Source organism: Maniola jurtina, chromosome 10, assembly GCF_905333055.1.
Source record: "Maniola jurtina chromosome 10, ilManJurt1.1, whole genome shotgun sequence".
Taxonomy (NCBI): Eukaryota; Metazoa; Arthropoda; class Insecta; order Lepidoptera; family Nymphalidae; genus Maniola; species Maniola jurtina.
This window is the reverse complement of record NC_060038.1, coordinates 11,372,943-11,398,365: the sequence shown is the minus strand read 5'-3', so window position 1 is coordinate 11,398,365 and position 25,423 is coordinate 11,372,943. Positions and strand designations below refer to the sequence as shown.

Sequence of the window (25,423 nt, the reverse complement as noted above, 5' to 3'; positions counted from 1 at the left end):
GCAAATCAGAGTTCATGTACAAAAAAGTTTAAAGTCAAAGTCAGTAAAGGTTACACAATAAAGGTCAACAGTACCAAACTATTTAATAAGCTAAATATCAAGTTGCATAGTACTGTCACAGTTCATTCTGGTAACGTTTAGAAGTTAGACGTACAACGCAAAATTCGTTACTTGTGTAATGAGATTGGAATGCGTTCGTGACAGTGATAATAATATTGTACCGGTTTTTACATCTGGTTATGTCGAAACATAAACTAACATGAAATTAAACTGCTAAACTTCTAACTGCTTGTTAGTTGTGACTCATTAATTTGATAGATAAATGCATATGGTACTTATATGATGATGTGAACGGCCTTTGCACATAGCGACGCGTTTTCACGCTCATTCAACTCGCGTTTTACAAACGCATGTAGGCAGCGCTGAAAACTGCATTGCGAGCTTTGATTAGTTAGGTACACTGTGCCAGGGCCAGCCAGTGCCCTGGACTGAGAGAGGAAGGGGAAGTTAAGCCCTGTCCACCCCTTATATCGTCCAACCATTTGCGTCTTTGGCGACCTTGAGCTCTTTTGCCTGCAATTCTCCCTTCCTCTCTCAATTGTTGTTACACCAGGCAGAAGCGAAGGCACGGTGGAGATGGCGGTCGGTATTCTATTGACTTTAGGAACTGAACAGCTCGGTGTATCTATATCATATATAATGAATGAATCCATATTATACATGTCTTTAACAGGGCTCTCTCCGTCACTTACTTACTATGTTTGTATGGAGCAAGTGACGGAGAGACCCCTCTTAATGGCACGAGCAAGATATACCTTTGCGTCTGACCTGGCTACGAAAAGAAAGATATGAAAAGAAAAACCTACATGAGTTTTATGTGAAAAATGGCACTAAAACCCATGAGGCCAAAATTTTTTGCTAAGTGTAATTACCTAACATAATATTCTTTGTTGTAACGATCGTGAATGTCTGTTCAATGACTGGGAAAGGCTCGTTTTTCTAGTGAACAACTTTTACTGCACAATTTTTCTAACTGTACTTATAGCCTCGAAGAATATTATATTCCCACGGGTCACGCTCAAGCCCCATACAAACGTTTTCCATCCGCGTTAAAACTCATAAAGTTTACGTTTATTGCACTTCAAATATTGAAGTGAACGTGATTACCTACTAGTAAAATTACAAGGAAATGTTCAGTATAGATAGTGACATAACGGGATGGAAATACCTACTTACCTAGTTTCTGCGTAGAACCTAGTTGGTTCATCAACGTTTAGCATTTATGTAGGTATTTGTTGGTTCATTATATATTCATTAGATCTTGACGAATAAGGATTCTTTGGTTTCATCGTAGAGTTCAGCGTGTCATAGGCTATATTATTATGACATAGTGATAATTGCAATATGCTAATTGGAATACCTAATATACTTACTAGAAAACTCACGATTCACAAGCGATGAGATATATTCTATCTTACTCATTCATAGGGTATTTATCGCCATGTTTGTTCGTTTGTTTCACTTTCTGTCACTAAGGGTGCGGCCCCATTCTAACGTCAGTCTTAGATGAGCATTCAGCACAAGGGCTCTTCAACAAAGATTTAGAGAATATGTCAAGGGGTCAATTTGAAGGGACACGGGGAGATACGCAAGGTTACAAAGTGGCAATAAAAAGCCAACGAAATGCCTCGGGTAAGCATTCTGGCCACAGCCGTAAATCCACCGAGCCGGGAAATAAATTTGGCCAGAAATATTGGAAACCATTGCACGGTCGCGTTGCGTCGAAGACGTTGTAGATAAGGTTTAAGTATTACTTTTCAGGGTTCCGTTCCCGAAGGTTGCCAACGGGACCTTATTTCTAAGACTCCGCTGTCCGTCTGTCTGTCAGCGGGCTGTATCTAGTAAACCATAATAGGTAGAGAGCGCAGAGAGTTGAAATTTTCACAAAATGTGTATTTCTATTATATTCCGCTATAACAACAAAAAATAAAAATTTGAATACGTTACTAGAGCCCCTATAGAGTTTAATTACTCTTGTTTTCACTAGTACGTCATAAGTTACCGTTGAATGACCTCGATCACTAGCAAGCTATACTTATTTACAAGAATCTAAAACAGTTAGTATAGGGACATGGATCTGGAGCAGGTAGGTATAAGGATAATCTAGGCTTTTTAAAGACATTTTAATTGAACACTAGCGACCACCCGCGGATTCGCTCAGATCGAAATGAAAAATCTGCATATATGGATTATCTACATTAGGATAACCAATAAAGGGAAGGTACTTCTGTGCAAGTGCTAAATGTTAGCTTTATAATAACAAGGGTTTGGACTGGGCGTTGATGAGTCAGTCAGTGAGTGACTCGGAACTTTTCTTTTTGTATATATGTATAGATACACCTATTGTAAGTACATGAGCGTACAAGTAGAGTTCAACATTTTCTATCCTCAGTCTTCTTTAGCCAATATACTCCACTTTTATCCACTTTTGTGATTTTTCCTGATGTCATTGCTCCATCTACTTAAGGGGCGCTCTACACTCCATTTGCTGAAACGTGATCTATACTCGAGGAGTTTTCAACTTCAACGTCCGGCGGACTTTCGACAGACGTGGCCAATAAACGGCTATAGTCATACTTTTAGCACACTAGTATCACACTAATCACACTAATATTATAAAGGCGAAAGTTTGTATGTGTGTGTGTGTGTGTATGTTTGTTACTCCTTCACGCAAAAACCACTGGACGGATTTGGCTGAAATTCAGAATGGAGATAGATAATATCCTGGATTAGCACATAGGCTACTTTTTATCCCGGAAAATCAAAGAATTCCCACGGGATTTCAAAAAACCTAAATTCACGCGGGCGAAGTCGCGGGCATCGGCTAGTAAATTATAAATGCAAAAGTGTCTGTCTGTCCTTTTCACGACCTATCCGCTTCACTGATTTTGACGTTAAAAAGAGCTTTCTTCTCTTAGACAGACACGGGGCGGTTACTTTTCATCGGATGGAATAATCATAAAGTACCCTCGGGATTTAAAAAAAAAAACGAATAAAATCAGAAATCATAACACGTTTAAGTAGGGTTCTGTAGGCTATTTGCTAAAAACTATGGCGATAGTGAATACACCGAACGCGGGTTCAGTGAACTTTTTGTTTTTTAAAATTCCTGAACACAATAATGGTACGAGTAAGTTATAGCCAGACTAGCTGATACCCGCGACTTCGTTCGCGTGGTTGTAGGTTTTTAAAATTCCCGTGGGAACTCTTTGATTTTCCGGGATAAAAAGTAGCCTATGTGCTAATCCAGGGTATAATCTATATCCGTTCTAAATTTCAGCCCAATCCGTCCAGTAGTTTTTACGTGAAGGAGTAACAAACATACACACAGTACACACACACACACACACACACACACACACACACACACACACACACACACATACAAACTTTCTCCTTTATAATATTAGTGTGATGTGCTAGACGGATTCACGACTTGCCAGCCAGAGTAAGTAATTGTTGTTACTGTTATGACCGGAAAAGTACACGGAATTCGCGGTTTGTCCAACTGTTCTTATTCTATCACTCAGAACGCGTCATTGGCGAACTTTTAATATTTTTTGGCCAGATGCGATATATACGGTCACGACTCACGATTGCTAGCCTGAGCTGTATTATTGTTGTTACTATTCTAACCGGAAAGGTACACCTTATTCGCCGTCCAGCTGTTCCTGTTTATCACACCGAACGCGGGGTCGGTGAACTTTTTATGTTTTTTAATATTCCTAAAACGGCGTTCTCTATATAGATAACATTAAAATAAAAAAGAATGGCTGCCTCTGTTTTTTTATTACTTGGATTATGAAAAACAGAACCTTTATTAAAGACTGGCTGTTACACGCGACTTTTTCCATATGGAATATTATGTTTCTTATGACTTGAATTGATGTTCATCATATCATATTATATCTTGATCTTGATTGTCATACCTATCTAGTATCTACTAATAGCTTTACACTTCAACATCTCAACCCATCCACGGCCTACTACTGAGTACGTCTCCTTTGAGAATAAGAAGGGCTTGGCTCCACCACGCTGGCCAAGTGCTTATTGGCAGACTTCACACACTTTTGGAAACATTATGTAGAACTCTCAGGCACCTAGATTTCCTTACTATATTTTCCTTCATCGTTAATGAATGTGATATTTAGTTGCTTAAACAATCTTTTTTAGAAAGATAATATTTATACATACCAATGTAGTTTTTTGTAAAAAATGTACAAGCTTCCAAGAAGTAAGAATCGATGAAAGAATGTACCATTTAAGATAAGCTTAATTCATTATTTTATCTCCGCATTGGTGGGCCCGTAAGTAGGTATTCATAACAGTACCGAAGGCCGTCGTAACGGTATGATGTTAGTCGAGTTTTTAAGCTCATGTGGCCGAGGACAGGCACTTCTGAGAAGCAACGGGCTTCGAAGCTGGGACTTGTAATTAACACGCATAGATGCGCCCTAGAATGGGCGACACGGGATATCTGGGATAACTGTTTGAGGGCATTATAAGTGTTTAATAAAAAACGACTAAGAGCTAAGACGACTACGGGTCTGCCCGCGAAATTCAAATATTTGGTTTTTCGCAATTTGTAAACTAATACGACAAAGTAGGCTTATGGCATTCTATTTGCTTTGTCGTATTAGTTTACAAATTGCGAAAAACCGAGCAGACCCGTCGCATCCACCTTAAAGAAGGCTAAGGGTCACGCATATAATCTTTGTTCAGTGCTTCATTATGGCTAGATTATGTACCTACTTGCTATGATTACCTTGTATTACACCTTCATGGTTGTGTAATAAAAAATAGAACGGATTTTGGTAGTATTTTAAATGACAAATAGCTTAGCGAATTGACTTGGCAGGAGTTACGGTGTCAAACGTACAATGGAGTCAAGGTTGAAACGGAATAAGACTTATTTGAAGGCTTCTATTGTTTTCTTGGTTTGAGGTGTTATGGTCTGTTTCTTATAGTGACCTAGTATAGAGTATATCTAGTAAAATGTCGTCGCCATTTCAATGGCAACTACTCACAGTTACAGATATTTTTGTTTTTCCAAAAATATCATACCAACCTTTATTTCTTCTGCTTGTTGTATTGATATCATGGATAATATGTATGCCATTACACCATAATATTAATATGCCTACGACACGCCGAGTCACTGAGACCTCATTTCTTTTGAATTTCAAAATAATGGGTACGTAAACTTAGGGCGATTACGCACTGCATCCGATCCTAATCCGTGAAAATACGTTCCGAAGTAGTCATAAAACAATTTGTATGGTAGCTTACGTACTAGCTCCAACTTCCGTCATCCTAGTTCTCTCCGTCATCCGTGAGATTGTCTCGGATGTGATTCGGATTCAAATCGGACAGACATATTATTATGACGTAGATACGACACAGATGTCCACCGAATAGCTTGGATTTGGATCAGAGATCGGATTAGTGCGTAAGCAATATCCGAGTTTGGTCCGAGTTTTTTATATCCGTATTTTCACGGATTCGGATCGGATGAGTGCGTAACCCCTCTAAACGGTTGTAAGGTTAAACCAACAAATCAAGATCGTTTGTAAATATCATAACTCCCTTTTTGTTTGCCAAGGCGGGGTCAATAGCTAGTTAAACAGACGTATAAACTTTGCAGTTCAGAAAAAGTACAATAGATTTGTTTTGCCCTTCGATTTCACTTGTAACAAAGGCATAAGAAAGAAAAATGATTCCATGTCACCGTATAGGGCGAAGAACCGTGTTTCGATGATAATCACTATCACGAGAGTTAAGCAAGCCATTATTCCGATTGGCTTTCGTTTTATGAGAGAAAGAGAGAGATGATAATTATAAATGGAGCATTTTTTTTTAATTCATTGACTGCTATCTCACCTGGTGGTAAGTGATGATGCAGTCTAAGATGGAAGCGGGGTAACCTGGAAGGGATATGTCAGTTTTTTATTTAACCCCTTTGGTTTTTAGACGGCATCATAACAGAACGTTAAATCGCTTGGCGACACGGCTTTGCCGATAGGGTTGTAACTAGCCACGCCTGTAGCCTCTTACTAGACCAGACCAGAAATTTAGAAATTATAAAATTCCAAACCCTGCCGGGAATCGAACCCGGGACCTTCCACTAATAAGACCACAGCGCTTACCACTGTGCCAGGGAGGTCATCAAAAATCACGATACTTACCTATTGCGGTGATTGCTATTTATACTATTGATGTAAAATTGCTCCGGTTTGAAACGTATGTTCAATCATCATCATCATCAACTTGATCCATCCGCACCAGCCGACTACTGAGCCACAGGTCTCCAATCGAAATAAGATAGTTTCAGGCCAAAGTCCACCACGTTGGGCTAGTGCAGCTTGGCAGATTTCACACACCTTTGACAACATTATGGATTACTCTCAGGCATGCAGGTTTCCTTACGATGTTTTCTTCCACCGTTAAGGAAAGTGATATTTGATTGAAAACGCAGTATAACTCCAAAAATTCAAAGATGTGTGCCCGGAATCTAATTTCCGGAATTGATTTATTCCTTTTCATTGATATAATAAAGTAAAAACACTATTGTTCTATTAACACACTAATAACACTAAAATATAAACTGCGGAACGATGCCTGCCCGAGATTGAATCCCAGACTTCTCCAAAAGGAGGCCAGAATTTAAGTATCATCGATATTATGAAGAGAAAAATCAAAGACTTGATCCCGCGTTTGGTAAATGAACATTCGATATAAACTATTTACTTAGTTACGGTCAAAGATTTGGAACCCATATCCGTTCCGAATGTTTCCACAAGACTTGCCAAGCGAACCTTATGGTTAGTTATCTCGGCACTATATCTATTGAGGTGCAGCGATCCAACCTAAGCCCTTTGACTTAGGGTTGCCACCTTTTTGATACCTAAACGCCAAATGCAACGGTTTAATTCACGTAAGGTATTTTTTGGGTGTACCCCATTAATTTCGGTCACAAAACCTTAGATTAAGATCACTTTGTTGCGGTGAACCGAATTCCTTTTCTTTCATCATTATAGTCGAGTTTGAGTTTTCAATTACATCATTATTTTCATTGTAAGTTCGCAGTAGAGACGTCCTATGGAAAAGTGATTTGTTTATATTCAGCTTAGGGCGAATCGTAATTTACATATTACTATGATTAAAAGAAAATGGAAGTGGAAAATCTTTCATGTAGACTAACAAGACAAATCAAGGCTCTATCTATCAACTATTCGGGAAACAGATTCTACTGAGGAGAACCGGCTAAACTAAAATGTTGCTGTGGTCATACGAAAAAATGGTCCAATATGAAGACGTAAAGCTATGAGCAGTTGAAAGTAAAGCCAATTGCTTCCATGTAACTTTGTTATAAAGATTTTCATAAATTGTATAGTAACCTCGCCTTAACGAATGTTACACTTTGTTAAATTGAATGGGCGAATATCTACGCGACTTCGTTCGCGTAGATATAGATTTTTAAAAATCCCGTGGGAACTTATTGATTTTCCGAGATAAAAAGTAGCTTATGTGTTAATCCAGAGTAAAATTTATCTCTATTCTAAATTTAAACCAAATCCGTCCAGTAGTCTTTGCGTGAAAGAGTAACAAACATACACACATACACACAAACTTTCGCCTTTATAATTTACATTAGTGTGATTCAAATATATATTACTAGCTGACGCCCGCGACTTCGTCCGCGTGGATTTAGGTTTTTCGAAATCCCGTGGGAACTCTTTGGGTTTCCGGGATAAAAAGTAGCCTATTATGTGCTAAACCAGGATATTATCTATCTTCATACCGCATTTCAGCCAAATCCGTCCAGTAGTTTTTGCGTGAAGGAGTAAGAAACACACACACACACACACACACACACACACACACACACACACACACACACACACACACACACAAACTTTCGCCTTTATAATATTAGTGTGATGTGATTTTGGACTTTTTTATTTAGTAAAAATAGTAAACAAGAAGTTTGATCTTTTTGGCAACCCTATTACTTATGTACTTTGTGAGGTACCGGTGTATAATACCGTGTTTCTCTAAAGCAATAATCGTGTCAAACAATGGTCAGATATTAATTGGCAAACATGAATCTAAACTAATGTTAGGTATATCGCGTTGTGGAGTATCTACCTATGTTTACTATAAATGTTTGTATTGTACAATATATATATATAACATATTGACCAGTTAATAATTAATTGATAGCAATGTGGTAGCAATTGACTATTGTTTATTTTGAACTCAGCTCATAACTTCGTCCGCGAGGATTTAGGGGTTTTCTAAATTCCGTGGGAACTCTTTGATTTTTCGGAGTAAAAAATAGCCTAGTAGTCTGTTTTCGGCATGATTTAGCTAACTCTCAGTGAAAGAATTTTCAGAAACGGATCATTAGAAATCTACATATCAGTATACTCAATTCATATAACTGCATTAAGTGAATTGAGTCAACAAAGTAGTATACTTAATTCACCTAGGTGAATAATTGACTCTGATGAATTAAGTATACGGCACCTTGGTTCCGAAGATTACCCCCTACATCCAAACTTACAAATTTTACCTCTTTGTAGCATTAGAGTAGATAACTAAGAAAAAATTGCTCGAAAACCCATAGAGTACTATTATAATAATGTGCGTTATGTTATCTCTGCGTAGTGAAAATTCAGGCAAATCTCAAAGCTCATGTTATCTTACAGTTTGTCTATTTTTTCGATTTCCTATTGTCTTTACAGAAGAGTTCCCGTCACTAACAGATAAGCTTTGTATAAATTCCCTTTGTCGACCGTTCTAGCACGTCAGATGCATATTCGCCTCTCAAGCCAGATTGCTTTTACTTCCAGTGCACCGCACCATATACCTAGTATGGTGCAGGGTTAGGATGTAAAGTGCGTACGGGGTTTTGTAATAGGGGGCGCCGAGCATCGCTCGCGATGCCTCCAAAGAGCATGGCGCGCTCTCTCTTTAAATTAAATATTCGACAAAGTTGTGCTTTTTTATAATTGTAAGTCCTTCCTTCCGAAAATATGCTTTTTATACGTCGATGGTATCATGTAGCCTTCTCGCTTATTATTAGGGTTCCGTACCTCAAAAGGAAAATGGAACCGCTAAAGGATCACTTTATTGTCTGTTTGTCTGTCCGTCTGTCGTGTCTTTTATTCATTTTAATGCATAACAGTTTTTGATGTATTGTGCAAAATGTCGGAAAAAATAACCCGAGTACGGAACCCGGGGTGCGCGAGCCTGACTCGCACTTGGCCGGTTTTTATTCTATCGAAGTGGCTATGGTTAAGTATACGTAATTACCGAGGTTCAGATATATTAGAAATTAAAATAATGTAGGTAATTGATATCAAGCAGGATTGTTTTACTTTGCCTGGATTTCATTAACATGTGTAGGCATTCTGGCTTAATTTTTATACTAATGGACCAGATCCGTCTTCGGTCGGATGGTATTTCTGAAAAATTGTTATTAGTGGAGGTCTACATTAAAAGAAACATGCAAAATATTGAGTTTTTAAATTTCGAATTGTACGTCGATATGTCAGTCAGAGTAATATGTCCGAATAAAAGTAGGTAGTTTTTTATATCAAAAGTCCAAACATAATCAGTGCGACAAAACTTTTCCATCGTCAAATAATAAAATACCATAAAACAATAAAATCTTTTCCATAATAAAATTATGCTTGGGCTTATCATACTGGGCATGCTACGTGGTTGATTACGTGGATGATGTTATTTACTTACCCCAGTCTGATTGTAAGTTAGCCCTATAAATACAAAAATATATTGTTTATATACCTTTCCTTTCGTCGTTCCTCATAAAAACATCCACAATCGTCTGCTGGTATACTTCTACCTAAATATATTGTTTCTATTACGCCCACGACGCTCATAAAGGATCATAAGGCGCTTTCGTGCTCCGCTGGCTCTATCTGAAACAGATTGCTGCACAAATCTACCGTGAAAACGATTTATCCCCGGATGATGAACGTACTTTGCCTTTGTGCCCTTGAATTTGCCAAGTGCGACTTTGCCAACTAGTTTCAGTAACAGTATTACTCATTTTTTGTAGTAAAAATATAATAAGAGGCTGGCCTAGCACCGCATTGTGACTATCACAATTACTTCTAAAAGGTTTGGTTGATGATTTTCTCTGTTAATTTTCATATGTGATTTCGAATGTGATTGTAAGTGAACTAAGAAAAAAAATTGGTTGTCTGTAAAGGCGGTTTACTGACGATAGTTGAACGTGACAACAAAGGCCGATTGTGCTTCTTTGACGCTCGTTCCGCGCTCTCGCTTGCACTTACTTGGAACGCCTCAGAGCGAGGTAACGCCGCATGAGTCATGTTTTTTCGTGCGTGCAGCCGGCTCTATCGAATTATAAGACGTTGTCACGTCAAAAAACTTTTATACAGTACATTATATCGTTTACGACTGCCCTGCCAAAAAAGGCACTAATAAGTAAAAAAAAACATATTTGAATATGGAGGGGTGATGGCGCCATAAAGCCTCCATACTAATAGGATTATTGTTTCAATCTATTATGTACAAAATCAATATGCCATAAACCACGACTTATGAATCGTATAATGAATCTTCCCGTCGAATAAACTTGTAGCTTAAAGCACAGGAAATTAGATTCTTCCGGATCAAGCTCCGGGTTAAATCGAACATTTTATGTAAGCCAATTTGCTGTAAAATCAACAGCTTGTTAAAATTAATACGGATGAAAATCTATATTCACTGTGAAACTATTTCTCACCCCGACTTTCGCTTTCATAATTATAAAAGCGAATATTTTGAAAGGGAAGTAATGAGGTTTAAGAGGGGTCTCTCCGTCACTCGCTCCATACAAACGTAGTTCCAATTTCATTTGAATATTAAGCAACCAAAGTCCATGAAATTTTGCAGACATATTCTAGAAACTAATATGTGATGAAAATCCATATTCACTGTGAAACTATTGTTCACCCCGAGTTTTAATTTTTTGAAAGGGTAGTAACAATACAAGTATTTTAAGAGCAAATCTCTCCTGCTCACCATTACGTTGAACATTCTGTGTAAGCCAATTTGCTGTAAAATCAACAGCTTGTTAGAATTAATGGGAATGAAAATCTATATTCATTGTGATAGTACTGTTTACTCCAAACTTTGCTTTAGTTTTTTTAATATTTTGAAAGGTTGGTTAGTTTGTTAGAAGGTTTGTTAGATAAACAATACTAATAATAGTGTTTAAGAGCAAATCTCTTCTGATCTATCTTTACAAAATTGTGTCTTATTGAACTGTCTGTGTCAGGGCTTTAAAATCTCAAATGCATCTCGTTGCGTTGAGAATGAAAGTCTAGGAATTAAAACTCAAACTCAAAACTTATTATATTTATTACAATATTTTATTCAAAATCGATTTTTAAATTTTGAGTTATTCTAATGTCAAACCTGTATTCCTACTTTCTGAAGGAGTACTACACTGAAATAAGAAAGGCTTTTTTAGAATGAAAATTCGCATTTTCTTAGAACGCATCCCGTAAATTTTATTTGAAGGTAATACAGCTTGCTATTACAGTCGGGGCAAAATAAGCTTTTCTATTTTCGCAGACTAAAGCACTGTCGAGGAAATTTTAAGTCCTCCTCAGGTTTTACGTGGTACGAGGACGTAAAATTAAGTTTGCTTTCGTTTGTTTCGTAAATAACATATTTACTTACGTTTGTAGTGAACATTTCAGTGGTAGAGGGTAAAGCATACTGGAACTGAGTGTTTTAGCACACCTCAGTTTCATGTACTTGGTTGAAATTTCAAAGCTCTGTTGTCATATTCTTTAGAAGACTTTTCTCTATGTAATTAACTCCAACACGTGGTTCTATCTTGCGTATTAAAGTTGATCGTATATTAGTTACTAGCTGATGCCCGCAGCTTCGCCCGCGTGGATTGGTCAGATCCCCTGCAGCATTAGGATTGAGGAGTTGGAAACCAATTTTTTTATGAAACAATGTCGCAAAGTTCCTCTATCGATTAAAAAAGAAATGACGCAAATCGGTTCAGAAATCTTGGAGATTTCGATGTACATAGGTAGAAAAACACAACTCCCTTTTTAAAAGTCGGTTAAAAAAGTAGCCTATGTTACGCCCTGGTGAATCCTCTATTTGTCTGTGAAAATCCCGTCAAAATCGGTTCAGCCGTTCCAAAGATTAGCCTTTTCAAGCAGACAGACAGACAGAAAGACAGACAGACAGAAAGACAGACAGACAGACAGACAGACAAAAATTTTAAAACCGGGTGATTCAGTTATGGTATCGATCAAATAACCCTATGAGCTTAATATGAGGTAATTATTTCGAAATTACAGACAGACACTTCAATTTTATTTATTAGTATAGATTACAATAGGCAGAATGTATGTAGGTAACGTGCCTATACAAATTCAAATATTAATCTTTATTTGTATTTGCACACGTGATACGAAGTATGAAAAGTCTGATGATTTCATCTTTTTAGTATTTTGTAGTACCTAATTATTTAGGTACTACAAAAGGTTAGGTTACACTAGGTTCATTAGTTTAGGAGCTACGATGCCACAGACAGATACACAGATACGCAAAAACACACGTCACACTTATAACACCCCTCTTTTTGGGTCGGGGGTTAAAAAAGTGTATGATGCATGTCACACCGAGAAGCGTGACGGAAACAACGCAGCTTCTACTACGCTAGCTCCAAGCGGCTTCCCACTGTTCCTTGAATAACTATTTCTAGGACAACTGTGTTGGACGTCGCGCTCCGCTGCCGTAGCGCGTTTGTTTGTCTGAGCTAAACCTCAATTGTCTACCTTGTTACTGATGAAGCGTGAACGAGGTGTTTCTTAACAAAACTTAAGCAACGTGCGGGTAACAATGAAAAATGTACCATATATTTACCTATTGCAAAATCGAAACGCGGTCCCTTCTCCTATCTTTTTAACTAGGTACCTTCTTACTTCAATCTTGTGACTTCTTGCATAGTATCTAACCCGTAGACTCTACGTAGAGACTATAAGAAAGTTAACTAAGTTGTTGACGCAAAGGGGGTCCTGAATGAGTGAAGCGAAGCGTAGGTGAAGCTGAATGATTTTGGCAATTTTTATGATTCTGATTATCGTTTACCTACATTATCACATTAGCTATCAGGTATCTTTCGTTATTAGAAGATGGGATGTAGTGGTAGTTGATTTTTAACTTATTTCAAGCACTCTGTGAACTGCATTTTTAAGGACCCTTTGAAAATAGTGCAATTTATTTTGTTCAAAAATATACAACGTGGGTGGAATACCGTATTTAAGTATTTCACGGCGAAGTAATAAAATACATCTTGTTTACTTTACCCGTGTTATAACTTTTAAGTGCCGACTTGGTAGCGCAGTAAGTACTAGAAAATTTAATAAATTTCGAAATTTATAGGTGCAGTGGAACGCTGTTTGAAACTTTTAATTTATTAATTTTTATGAGTCCTGTTAAAAGTTATGTGCATTATTCTAGTTTTAATTTTGTTTGGAAAGAAAAATATTAATTTTGAAACGGAAATTCTGAACTTTACACTTAATTAGCAAACAAAATTTTTGGAGATCCCCACTTTTTGGATGTAACATCCGTCAGGTTGAATTTATCATATACAATGTAGCCTATGTCACCCGGATCATAACAACGAATCGATTGACACCTCATTCATCAAAATCGGCCCAATAGTCTGCGCTACCTTTCCTTTGGCTTTGCCTTAGCCGGCAAAAATACTAGGACACCAGATTTTACGAATAACTATTAAACGTAAACTCTTACAAAAGGACGATTTACAGATTTGAATAATACCTATTATAGCTTCACACCCATACATATAATTATAATAATACTGATATAAACTATTATATCAATCTTCACACAGCACACAGTAGGTATACTCAGAATATCCACTAGGTTTATCTCAGACAAAATCAAACTGTCTGTGTTTATTATTTCTTATCAATATAAATATAATACCAATTCTCAAAGGAATCAGCTTTAAACACAAAAAGAAATAAGAAGTCAAAGAAAAAACATTATTTACTTCGTTGGAACTTAACATTATTACTTATAACTTAGTTCAACATTTTAAGTCAACAAAGAGCAATTAGGAATTGAAACAAAATCCAAAGAACATTATTCAACTAAAACTTTTTTAATACTAAATGAAATTAAACTTGGCATTTTAAAAGTTTGTGACATTTCGGGAAAAAAATCCAATTAAAATTTACGTAAAGGGCATCTTTCTTACCCTAATCAAGAGAAAACAAGTTTTGGGGATACCAGTCGAAAGTCTCACTCACACACACAAACTCACAATCCGCAAAGAAATAAATTAATTGTAAAATTAAATGTTTATAAGCAATAGCAAAATATGTTTTTATGCCAATAAATGAATGAATAAAGATATAAAAATACTTGTGTATTACTTAATTAATTAATATACTTAATTACTTACCTACTTTTATCGTACATTCCAGAATAATAGATATAGAAATATACAAGTTTTGTAGATCGTATAATTTGGTGGCTTTATCACAGAGCGCTTCAAGGGCTTTTATCGTTCATATATTTTCTACGTTTGACATGTGAATGGGCCAAGAAATGATGCGAGCAGCATGCTTTTCTGCAGTTGTGATGCAATGGGTGCCATCAAGCCGCTATAATGCGATCCGACCTTTAGGTGCATCGCACAACATTGTTTTTTTTATAACCCCTTACTCAAACAAAGGGGTGTTATAAGTTAAACGCCCGTAAGCGTGTTTGTTTTGTCTTACTAGGAACTGTACGAAGTACGTCAAACTGCTGTAGATGACATTGATAGCGCGCGACTGTATAGTGGCGCGGCTTCCAAGCGTTCTTTCCAGTAATTAGGTTCGATTCCGGCCACGCAGCTCTAACTTTTCTAACTGAAGCAATTAAATATTACTTGTTTTAACTGGGAAGGAAATCATCGTGAGGAAACCTGCATGCCTGAGTGTTTCCAAAGGTGTGAAGGGTGTGAAGTCTGTCAATCTGCGCTTGGCCAACGTGGTAGACTATGGCCAAAACCCTTCCCATTCTGAGCGGAGACCCGTACACTGTAGTGTGCCAGCGATGGGTTGATCATGATGATGGGGATTTTGTTTGTTTCAACCTTAAAGCAATTAGGTAATTTAAACGATAAATCTAAAGGAACAGAAAATTCAGGTAGAAACGATAGGATTACAGCTCAGGATTGAGATGTCCCCGTGATAATGGAGCAAATCGAAGCAATAAGGGGACAAATTGCTCACCGACGCCGACTTATTCCAGTTATTTGCTTTGATCGTAGGCTTCGGCGGTCTTTTTGCACAGTGACGATCTAATCTTGGATATTATTGTCAATAACGTTAACTTTTGCTGAAGTAAAAACTTTTTTATAGGCATTGGGCACGTTGGCCGAAAACTTCAAGGTCGCATTCCCATAAGTACATCGCGAATAACATTAGTGCTCGAAGTGTTGATTAATGCAAAAACAACATGTTAATTTTAAGAACCTACTACAATTATTGGATCATGGACTGAAGTAATAAAATGATGTGATGTTTTGTATTGCGGTAGTTTATAGGACTATAATTCTTTATTAAAGAAAATACTTAATTAAAAACATCATGATTTTTGTTTATTTTTAACATAATAATTAATTATTAATGATACGCTGTATGGATAGCGATTAATGACGTTACAACTCACAAGGCGTAAACGACAAATATTTTTGAATTTTTTACGTATAAAATATTATCCCACAGAAATTACTCTATTTTTGTAGTAATAAGCTAAGCTGATTCCTAGCTCAATGTATACTTACAGCAATGCTTTTCTCTCTTGTGAGTGGAGTTTAATGTTATTATAGGTATCTATTCTAATTCATTCTAAATTGGTATGCATAAAAGTATGCATACCAATTTTATTTGGTTTGTGGGTTTGTACTCGTACGCATATTATAACTCATCATTATAATTTTTATATTATATTTGACTCTAATAAGGTACCAGTAGGACGTACTGTACCTTCTCTTAAATGGAGAACTATTCATTATCAAAAAATTAATTCAACTAATGGTTGGTATGGTAATATTGTAAAATTTTACTAATAGACCGTTTTGTGTAACAAAGCATTAGTTTTCTATTTTCTTACAAAATCCTTTCATTCTTTCCAGGGCATAATGTGGATACTCCTGCTGCTCTTCATGCCATATGCCTTGGGCCAGCAGCCATGGGTGCCCTGTTCCGAGCTCAACGACGACCTTCGCTACCCGTGTCGATGCAAAGTGAAAGTCGATCGGGCTTTGCAACTGCGTATCTTGATGAACTGCGATCGAGTGGTGTTTGCTGGAGATTTCCCAGCCCTGCCTTATGGAGCTCCTATTGAGGCATTCAGTCAGCGGTGGGCCGGGCAACAGTCTTTACCAACACAGGTTAGCTACTCATGACTCAGAATTTAGAAACTCAAAGAGTATCAAACTCAAAGAGAACTCGCCTTCGACAGTATAAGCTGAAATCATACCTACAGAAGTCTGCAATACAGGTTAGTTACTTACTTGCTGACTTTGAAACTCAAAGAGTAACCTAGCCTTCGATACTAGAAGCTGTAATCAAACCTAACTAACTTGCACCACATCGTGCCAATCGGCTCTTTCGAAGACTTGTAGTTCTTTCCAAGCGTCGTCAATGCTATGATGCATCCAACAAGGCATTTTCAGATCAGTTATATCGACAGGGCTCTGGAACTGCGTATCTTGGCTCTGCCTCTCGCTCTACCTTATGGAGCTCCTATTGTGGCATTCAGTCAGCGGTGGGCTGGGCAACAGTTTTTGTGAACACAGGTTAGTTAAGTACTTATTTCCTGACTTAGGAGCTCAAGTTTTCGATACTAGAAGCTGCTACTCAAGCCTGTCCTTCGCCACTTGCCACGAAATAGAAGGACCGCTCTAATCAGCTCTGCGTCGGTCTTTACGTGTTTCGTCGATATTCGTCTAATTAGGGCATCTAACGGCGGCGGTTTTTCAGCGTAGCTTTTGTTTACCTTATTCTTTATTTTCTGAAACAATAAAAATTACTCTTATTATTTAGATTTTTTGGCGTATGTGTGTCAATGTCCAAGTCGAAAGGGCTCATATTGATGAATTTCTATAGTCGTGTTTGGTGGAGATTTCCCACGTGGCGTTCGGTCAGTGATATGCTGGATAGCAAGCCACTTTGACTTACATTCTTTACTGTCATAGCAATACTCGACGCTGCGTCCACGTTTTCTTTATTAGTATAACAACAAATCGTTGCCTTCGAGTATTATACTACATTTTAGAGACCCAGCATATCCCTGTTACGCGTTGATTTTGACAAAATATAATTATTATGGAGCAGCGAAGACCCCGAAATGTTTTCTATGGAAGTAATTAATACCTTTAATGAAATTAATTATGCGCCTCAGCAACTTTTTCTTGCCGGAAGTATGAATAAATTCATAAAACATTTCTTGAAATTAAATTTCCCAAATAAGGTACGGCTATGACGTAGGTATGTTCTTTGCGAACGTATGAATGTACGTCATAGCTGTATATATTTTTACAAAGCTCTATGACGTGGCATATTTAAGTAATATATGGTGCTCGTGACTTCGTCTGCAAATCTTGTGGGATTGATTAATATGTTAGGCCGCGATAAAAAGAAGCTCTTGTCACTATGAACGTATTAAGTTCATAGTTTAGTTTAGTAAACTTGGAGATTTTTAATAGCTACACCAATGCAAACATTCACATTAATTCGTTGATAAACCAACAAACACACTTTCACATTTATCATATGGTTGATATTTCTTGCATTCTTTACGAACATAAATTAAGGCAAAAAGCTGAGTTGCATAATTTATTTTGTGCCACTGCAAATTAATATTTTTACGCAATCTGCCCGAGAACGTGTTTAAGAGAAATAAAAGCAAATGTGAAGTTTCCAAGAATGCCGGCGGTAATTGAGAAATATCCATTGAAACACTGATCTGATTTCTACCTGCGATGTCATATCACGCGATCGTTCATGATCTGATAACCGCAGTCGGGCAACGCTCTCGATGCATCTCTTTGATTTATTGTTTACAAGAATCTGGGGCTAATATTTTACATTTTTCCCCTCCTGTCTCGCAAGTTGTATCCTGGATAGCCGACTAAAAGAGGAAATAAGAGGACCTTGGTTTCTTCTTGGTACCTCTCGGTAAAATGACCTGGTACAATATTTCTGGTCTGGTCGGAGACTTCGGCCGATCGACAAAGCCGGTACCATGGAAATCGATAAGGGGTATCATTGGGTATAATAAGATGTCTCTTCCAAGTTAGGCAGCTTTCTTCTTAGACTACATCATCTGACTACAGAATCATTACAATAAGAGAAGTCTACAAGCTACTCGTATATTGATTAAACTTAGACTGTCGACCAGACAGTCAAGGGAAAACTAAAACGGTAGAAAGTTTTCTTTTGCTTATGAACGAGAGGAAAAGTCAATGATTGAATAATTTATAGAAATTTAATATGGACCTCTCTATTCCAGATTTTTTCATCGTACGGCCTACCACTGAAAGAGCTAGACTTTTCTCATAATAGCCTGCGCAGACTGCCCGACCGCCTTCTAGCGGGCATTCGAGGAAATATCACCAAGTTGGTTCTAGCTGATAACCTCCTAGGTGATAACCTGAACCCAATATTTTCTACCGCCGAGTTCCATAACCTGCCTGTTTTGGAGGAGCTGGATTTAAGTGGGAACAGTATAAGAGGTTTGGAAGAAGGACTTCTGATTGGATGTGATGTTTTAAAGGTATTTTTTATTTCAAATTATTACTAATTTTTAGTTCTATGTAATTTAAAGGATAATTAGATATTATATTTGTGTAATGCTTCGTATTTGTTCAAATTCAAATTCAAATTCAAAATGTTTTTATTCAATTAGACTTTTACAAGTTCTTTCGAATCGTCAAAAGCATCTACCACTGGTTCGGAATGCCTTTCCTACCGAGAAGAACCAGCAAGAAACTCGGCGGTTGCTCTTTTCAAAGATTTGATATACAATATTATGCCATGTATAAAAGCAATTGAAGTCCTGCGCATTGCTGGAGCGAATCGAAGTTCAAATCCACGCTTTTTTATCATTTACATAATCTTCGATAGTATAATATGCTTTTCTCAAGAGCATATTTTTAATAGATTTTTTGAACCTGTGTAAAGGCAAGTCCAAAATTGACTGAGGAATTTTGTTATAGAAGATTATACCCATTCCCACAAATGACTTTTGGACCTTCCTGAGACGGAGCGTAGGAGTCGCAAGCCTGTTACGGTGTCTAGTCAGCCTGTTGTGTAGATCGCCAACCCTCTTGTAACTAAGAATATTTTGTCTTACAAAAATTATGTTGTTGTAAATATATTGAGAGGCTACGGTAAGGATACCTATTTCCTTAAATTTTTCTCGAAGTGAATCGCGTGGTTTTAAGTTATAAATTGCGCGTATTGCCCTTTTTTGTAATACAAAAATTCTCCCAATATCTGCCGCTCTACCCCATATTAAAATTCCATAAGACATAATACTATGAAAATAAGCAAAATATACTATCTTTGCGGTCTCCACGTCAGTTAATTGTCGAATCTTTCTAACCGCGTAAGCAGCAGAGCTTAGTTTGCCAGCAAGAGTTGATATATGGGTGCCCCATTGCAGCTTCGCATCTAAGGTTATCCCCAAAAATGTAGTAGTCTCTTCTATTTTCAAAATATCATTATTTATCCTTAAATTAATGTTACTTGTGTTCTTGGTATTGGGCAGTGCGAATTCAATACACTTAGTTTTTTTTGCATTTAAAAGTAGATTATTTACAGTAAACCAGTGAGTTACCTGAGATATGGCACCATTTATATCGTCAAAATTGTCCTTATTTCTATCGACTTTAAAAATCAAAGACGTATCGTCAGCAAATAGTACGATATCGCAAATATTTTGGACTACATATGGTAAATCGTTTATGTATACTAAGAACATGAAAGGACCTAGAATAGAGCCTTGAGGAACACCCATTAGTGAGGCTGATCCGGATGACTTCACATCATTCACACATACTGTTTGAATACGATCACTAAGATAGGACGCAATGAGACCAAGCGCAGTGTCTTTGATTCCATAGTGGCTCAATTTAACTAAAAGAGTCTCGTGCTCAACGCAATCAAATGCCTTGGATAAATCACAGAAAATACCAATGGCATTCTGTGACCCCTCCCACGCATTGAATATATGCTTTAACAGCATTGCGGCCGCGTCGGTTGTTGATCGACCTTTAGTGAAGCCATACTGTTCAGAATGGAGTAGCTTATTAAAATTGAAATGCTGAAGCAGTTGGTTGAGCATGATTTTCTCAAATATCTTGCTCAGTGTTGGCAAAATTGAAATTGGCCTGTAATTATTTGGGTCACTTTTAACACTGGTTTAAGTTAAAATAAATAAATAATATAGGAGATCATATTAATGGAGAATCTGTATTTTAGGAGCATTTTTATTTCATACCATATACTTTATATGTACATATATAAGGTTCAAGGTATAGTCTACGTATAAAATATTGGGCCAATCTAAATTTTGTTAAATTCGCAATACCTTCCGTAAAGGACTGGTATGACGAAGGATTTCCATTCCATACAAAAGCTTCTCTCGATTAAAAATATTAGGACCGATACTTGCGTTCTTTAAAATACTTCTCTTCAATATGCTCTCATTTTTGAAATAATTTCAAGTTCCGACATAATTCAGAAATGACAAAAAATTAGTATAAAATTTAAAAATAAAACTACTTTCAGGTATTACGCCTGGACCGTAACAATATGAATTCCGTGCCGTCCTCCTCGCTCAATGGGCCGCAGTCATTAAAAGTTCTCTCGCTGAGGGAAAACAGAATAGGTAAGTAAGGAAAAAGTGGATGGGAATAGTCTAAGAAACGGCTGTAACATTTTTGTATCTGCTTATACAAAAGTTTTCAAGCTAACCTTCGGAAATGTTTGGGACGGAGACTTATGGGACGTATTAATTGTTTGTTTCCCATTTGAATAAGAGAGACATATGACAAGATTATCATTACATTCGTCGGTTTTTTAAATAGACAAATATCTAATTTAAAGTAGCAAAACTGATTTTATAAAGGACCTCTCCAACTTCAAGTTTTCTTCAATTAAGCATATAATGCAAATGTTTTATGTATTTACCGTATTTTTACTTTATCCACGTGGATTTAAGTTTTAAAAAATTCCGTGGGAACTCTTTGATTTTCCGGGATAAAAAGTAGCTTACGTGTTTATCCAGAGTTAATGCCATCTATCTCGTTTTTGCGTAAAAAAGTAACAAACATACACACACACACACACACACACACACACACACACACACACACACACACACACACACACACACACACACACACACACACACGTACTAACTTTCGTTTTTATAATTATTGTGATTTGTTTCTACCTGGAAAATGTGCTGAACGGCTCTCAGACTAATGGACATGTTTTTACCTGTTCTTGGTAGTATAGCGGCAAAAGCTATTGACAAGTTTCAAAAAGTTGTCCAACTTGTAGGCTTTTATTTTAGAAGCTTGTGTGAGTTTTTTTCTTTACCTTCGAAAATGTTTAGAAAAAGTTCTAAATATAGGTGCTCATTTTACCTGTTGTTTACTCATCTTTGACTAACATAACAATGCCTCATTATTGTAAGTATTTTGGGGAGTATTTTATGTTTGATCGAGTTTAATAATGAATATGAATATACTTTATTTTTTAAGAACAAAATAATAAAACAGATAAAAACTCAATAGGACTTATGAAGATTTTTGTCTATTCGTCAATTAAGATCATAGAGGTGTAGCCAACTTACATAAAAAGATTAATTTTTTTTCGATTAAAATAATTGACCAGAATTAAACCGATTTATCAATATCATACAGAATTGCACACAGCTTCAACTTGGGGCGATTATTATTTGACCGCCCATGTGTGTCCCACTCTATATCTTGCTCTTGCTCAGACCTAGTACATATATAAAATGAGACAGATTTATATCTGTCACATGAATCTGCCTCGTTTTAATTGCGTCTTAAATCTAAGCAAAGTTAAAGTAAGCCCTTTAAATCCCAGCATAAGGCTAAGGCCTGGAGCGCGTTGTGCATGTAGCGTGTGGGCTAACCAGCAAGAGAGCATATTAAACCATAATAATATACTAATGTCTGGACGCCACTGCCACTGCCATTCAAGATGCTTGTGTGTAAACGTTGCAAGCGTCGCCCCTGCTCCGTTTGATGCCCAAATAGGAGTTCCGACCTATACTTGTTCTTAAGAGGAAAACCATCTCGAATGACTTAGACGATTTCACCTTCAAACTAGCAATTTTGACATGTCATGACCCTCTATTGACAATTAATCAAGCAGACATTTCAATCTGCGAAATTTACGCGGACTTTTAGTATTTTGACGTAGGAGGGTAAAAGATCCAGTACATGAACGAATAAGGATTACCCTGACTTTCACCTAAAATTAAGATATATGAGAATTGTTCTATATATAATTTTTATTTTTTGTGTATCTGTACACAGTATATCAAAAAATCAAATAAAATGCGTGGTATTAATTATTATAAATTATTTTATTTAACAAAAGGATAAATTGCCAGTAAATGAACTGGAAATTTCAGTGAATGAACGAACTCTATCTAGTGCATAAACTCTCGATTCCTATTAATAAATTCTTAAGTATATTTTCGGCTTGGAATTTAAAAAAAAAAGTCAGATTTTCAGTTTTTGACTTATTGTATATTTTTTTCTACATTTTGCGCGATAAATCAAAAACTCTTTTACATAATAATAATAAATAAAACCTGTTTTAGAATGTATAATAGAGCCCTTTCATATGATATTATCCCCTTTGGTATAGTTATCTTAGTTTGAAAGTTACCTAAATTTTCTGGAAAACAGTCCAAATGACTACAGCGAAAATGAAACTTAACGCCCTTGTTGCATCCAAGTCGCTGGAAGTGCAACATCAGCTACTGAATGTGTTAAGAGTAGTGAGAATAATATACCGTAACACAAGTGTCTGATGTTATCAGATTTGTTCCTTTGAGCCGAGAAGCCACATGTTCTGATGCTTTTTAGACAATCTAAGATCTCTCATTAAGTGATCCAAATAATTTTGATTGAATGGTCTAAGTTGAGATGTAAAAAAGTCACTACATCGTCACTACCTTCTGAAAGTTCTTGAAATGGTAGATTAGAGGTACTGGGTTGGGGCTGAGGTACAGATTTATCACCAGAAGTCAGAATCGTTCAAATTGCAGACTGCAAGTTACAATAGAGCCGCTTGGAACAATTTTTTTGCTGTTTCTTCTGGTAATATTCACAACGCAGAAATAATAATCATCATGGTGTTTAGATGGTTCGCGCCAAATAATAAATTTTTTTTTAGTAAAAATAGTTAACTATTCTTATTTGCTCATAAACGCAACGAGGAAATACAGCTTCCACATATAAAAATTGGAGTCCAGGCCTTGCTGTTAGCTGCTAATGGGTTCTCAAAGTAGCCCGAGTATGCTTGTTTTACTGGGCACAAAAGGAAAGAATGAAAGGAGCTTACCCAGTACATCTTAAAAGATCCGTTATAGATACATGCATCCTGCCATGCCTTACCTATGCCAGCCAAACATGGGTCCAGACAAAGAATATAAAAAGAAATAGTAACTTGCTAAAGGGCGATGGCAAGTTGCATAAATTAAGCAAAAAATATTCAAAGTGAGAATTGAAGACATAAGAAAAAAGACAAAGCCTACAGACACCTTGAGACATGCCCTAAAACTGCAATGCAAATGGTCATATTGTATCGATTTTTACAGATGAAAGAAGGACAGGTAGGTAGACCGAAGACGCGTTGGTCTAATGCTATTGTGCAAATCGCGAGAGAAAATTAGCTTGATAGTACCAAAGACAGAGAGAAATGGGGATACCCAAGAGGGATCCATATCCAAGAAAGAAGAATACCAGAATAAATATAAAAAAAATTCAAAAGAAAAATAAAACCGATTTCAAAATCACAAACACTAAAAAGTAAAAAATAATTTAAGTTATTGTGGTTTTTGAAGTCGGTTTTATTTTTCTTTTGAAAATTTTTTATTTCACAACTTTTAGTGGCCCCACTGTACTATAATATGCCATACCCAGTTAAAACCCTACTGTTTACTAAGCAATTACACTGATCGCGAGCAATTTGCTCTTATCCATTGAGGAGTTCCGTTCTCCATCTCGGAAGATATTCATCAGATCTTCATCAAATTTATATGGGACCACCTGCAAAGTATACCTAGCTTTTCAAAAAAAAATAATTTCCAAATCGGTCCAGGCGTCTTTGAGCAATCGGTGAACATACATTAAAAAAAAATTGAATTTGCTCTTATCCATTGAGGAGTTATGTTCTCCATCTTCAAAGATATTCATCAGATCTTTACCAAATTTATATGGGACCACTTGCAAAGTATACCCTATCAAACAAAAAAAAAAATCCAAATCAGTCCAGGCATCTTTGAGTAATCGGGGAACATACATAAAAAAAAAGATACCGACGAATTCAGAACCTCTTCCTTTTTTTAAAGTCGGTTAAAAATATACTAAGATTTACTAACATGGTGTTATACCACAGAGTAGCAAACAGAGGCAAAGCTTCTAAGAAGCGAGCAAATTTTATAACTATTTTGGTAGGGTTGGCACTGGAGGATACAATTTTTTTTTTTTTTTTTTTTTCTTTTTTTTTTTTGGTGGGGTTTTAGTCTAAGAAGACTATGTCACCCCCGTAGGTTCTACAATTAACAATTATAGTGCGTACATAAAACATAACAATCAAAAAAAAAAAAAAACACAAATCATATATATATTACAACAATATTAACACATTTTAAGAAGCGACCGCACGTCCTTGGCCAGCGGGGCAGCTAATATGGTATTGCACATACCCACGCTGTAGTTGTTTTTAAGGACGCGCGGCCGCTTCGACCCGTTCCGTGCACATTCCATCAAAAGGTGAAAAACGTCGTCCACTTGTGTGTTTCCACATTCAATACAATTTTGTGTGGACGACCTTTTCACCATAAATTTGAATTTATTTGATGGGATGTGCCCGGACCGAAGTCTTAACAGAGTTATAATCTCTGCCCTTTTAAACTTGGACTCTGCGAACCATGGACATCGAGGGAGCTGACACACTATTGTTTTATACCATATGCCTTTAACCCGAGACCT

The 25,423-nt window shown here is 36.7% G+C and overlaps 1 protein-coding gene across 1 annotated transcript in view; it reads left to right on the top strand.

Moving 5' to 3' along the window:
• LOC123869135 (chaoptin) overlaps nucleotides 1–25,423 on the top strand; it is a 78,281-nt gene that overhangs the window by 36,402 nt on the left and 16,456 nt on the right. The window contains exons 2-4 of the mRNA XM_045911881.1: nucleotides 16,286–16,543; nucleotides 18,667–18,930; nucleotides 20,949–21,048. Coding sequence (XP_045767837.1) covers nucleotides 16,286–16,543; nucleotides 18,667–18,930; nucleotides 20,949–21,048 — 622 coding nt within the window. The remainder of the gene's footprint in view (nucleotides 1–16,285; nucleotides 16,544–18,666; nucleotides 18,931–20,948; nucleotides 21,049–25,423) is intronic.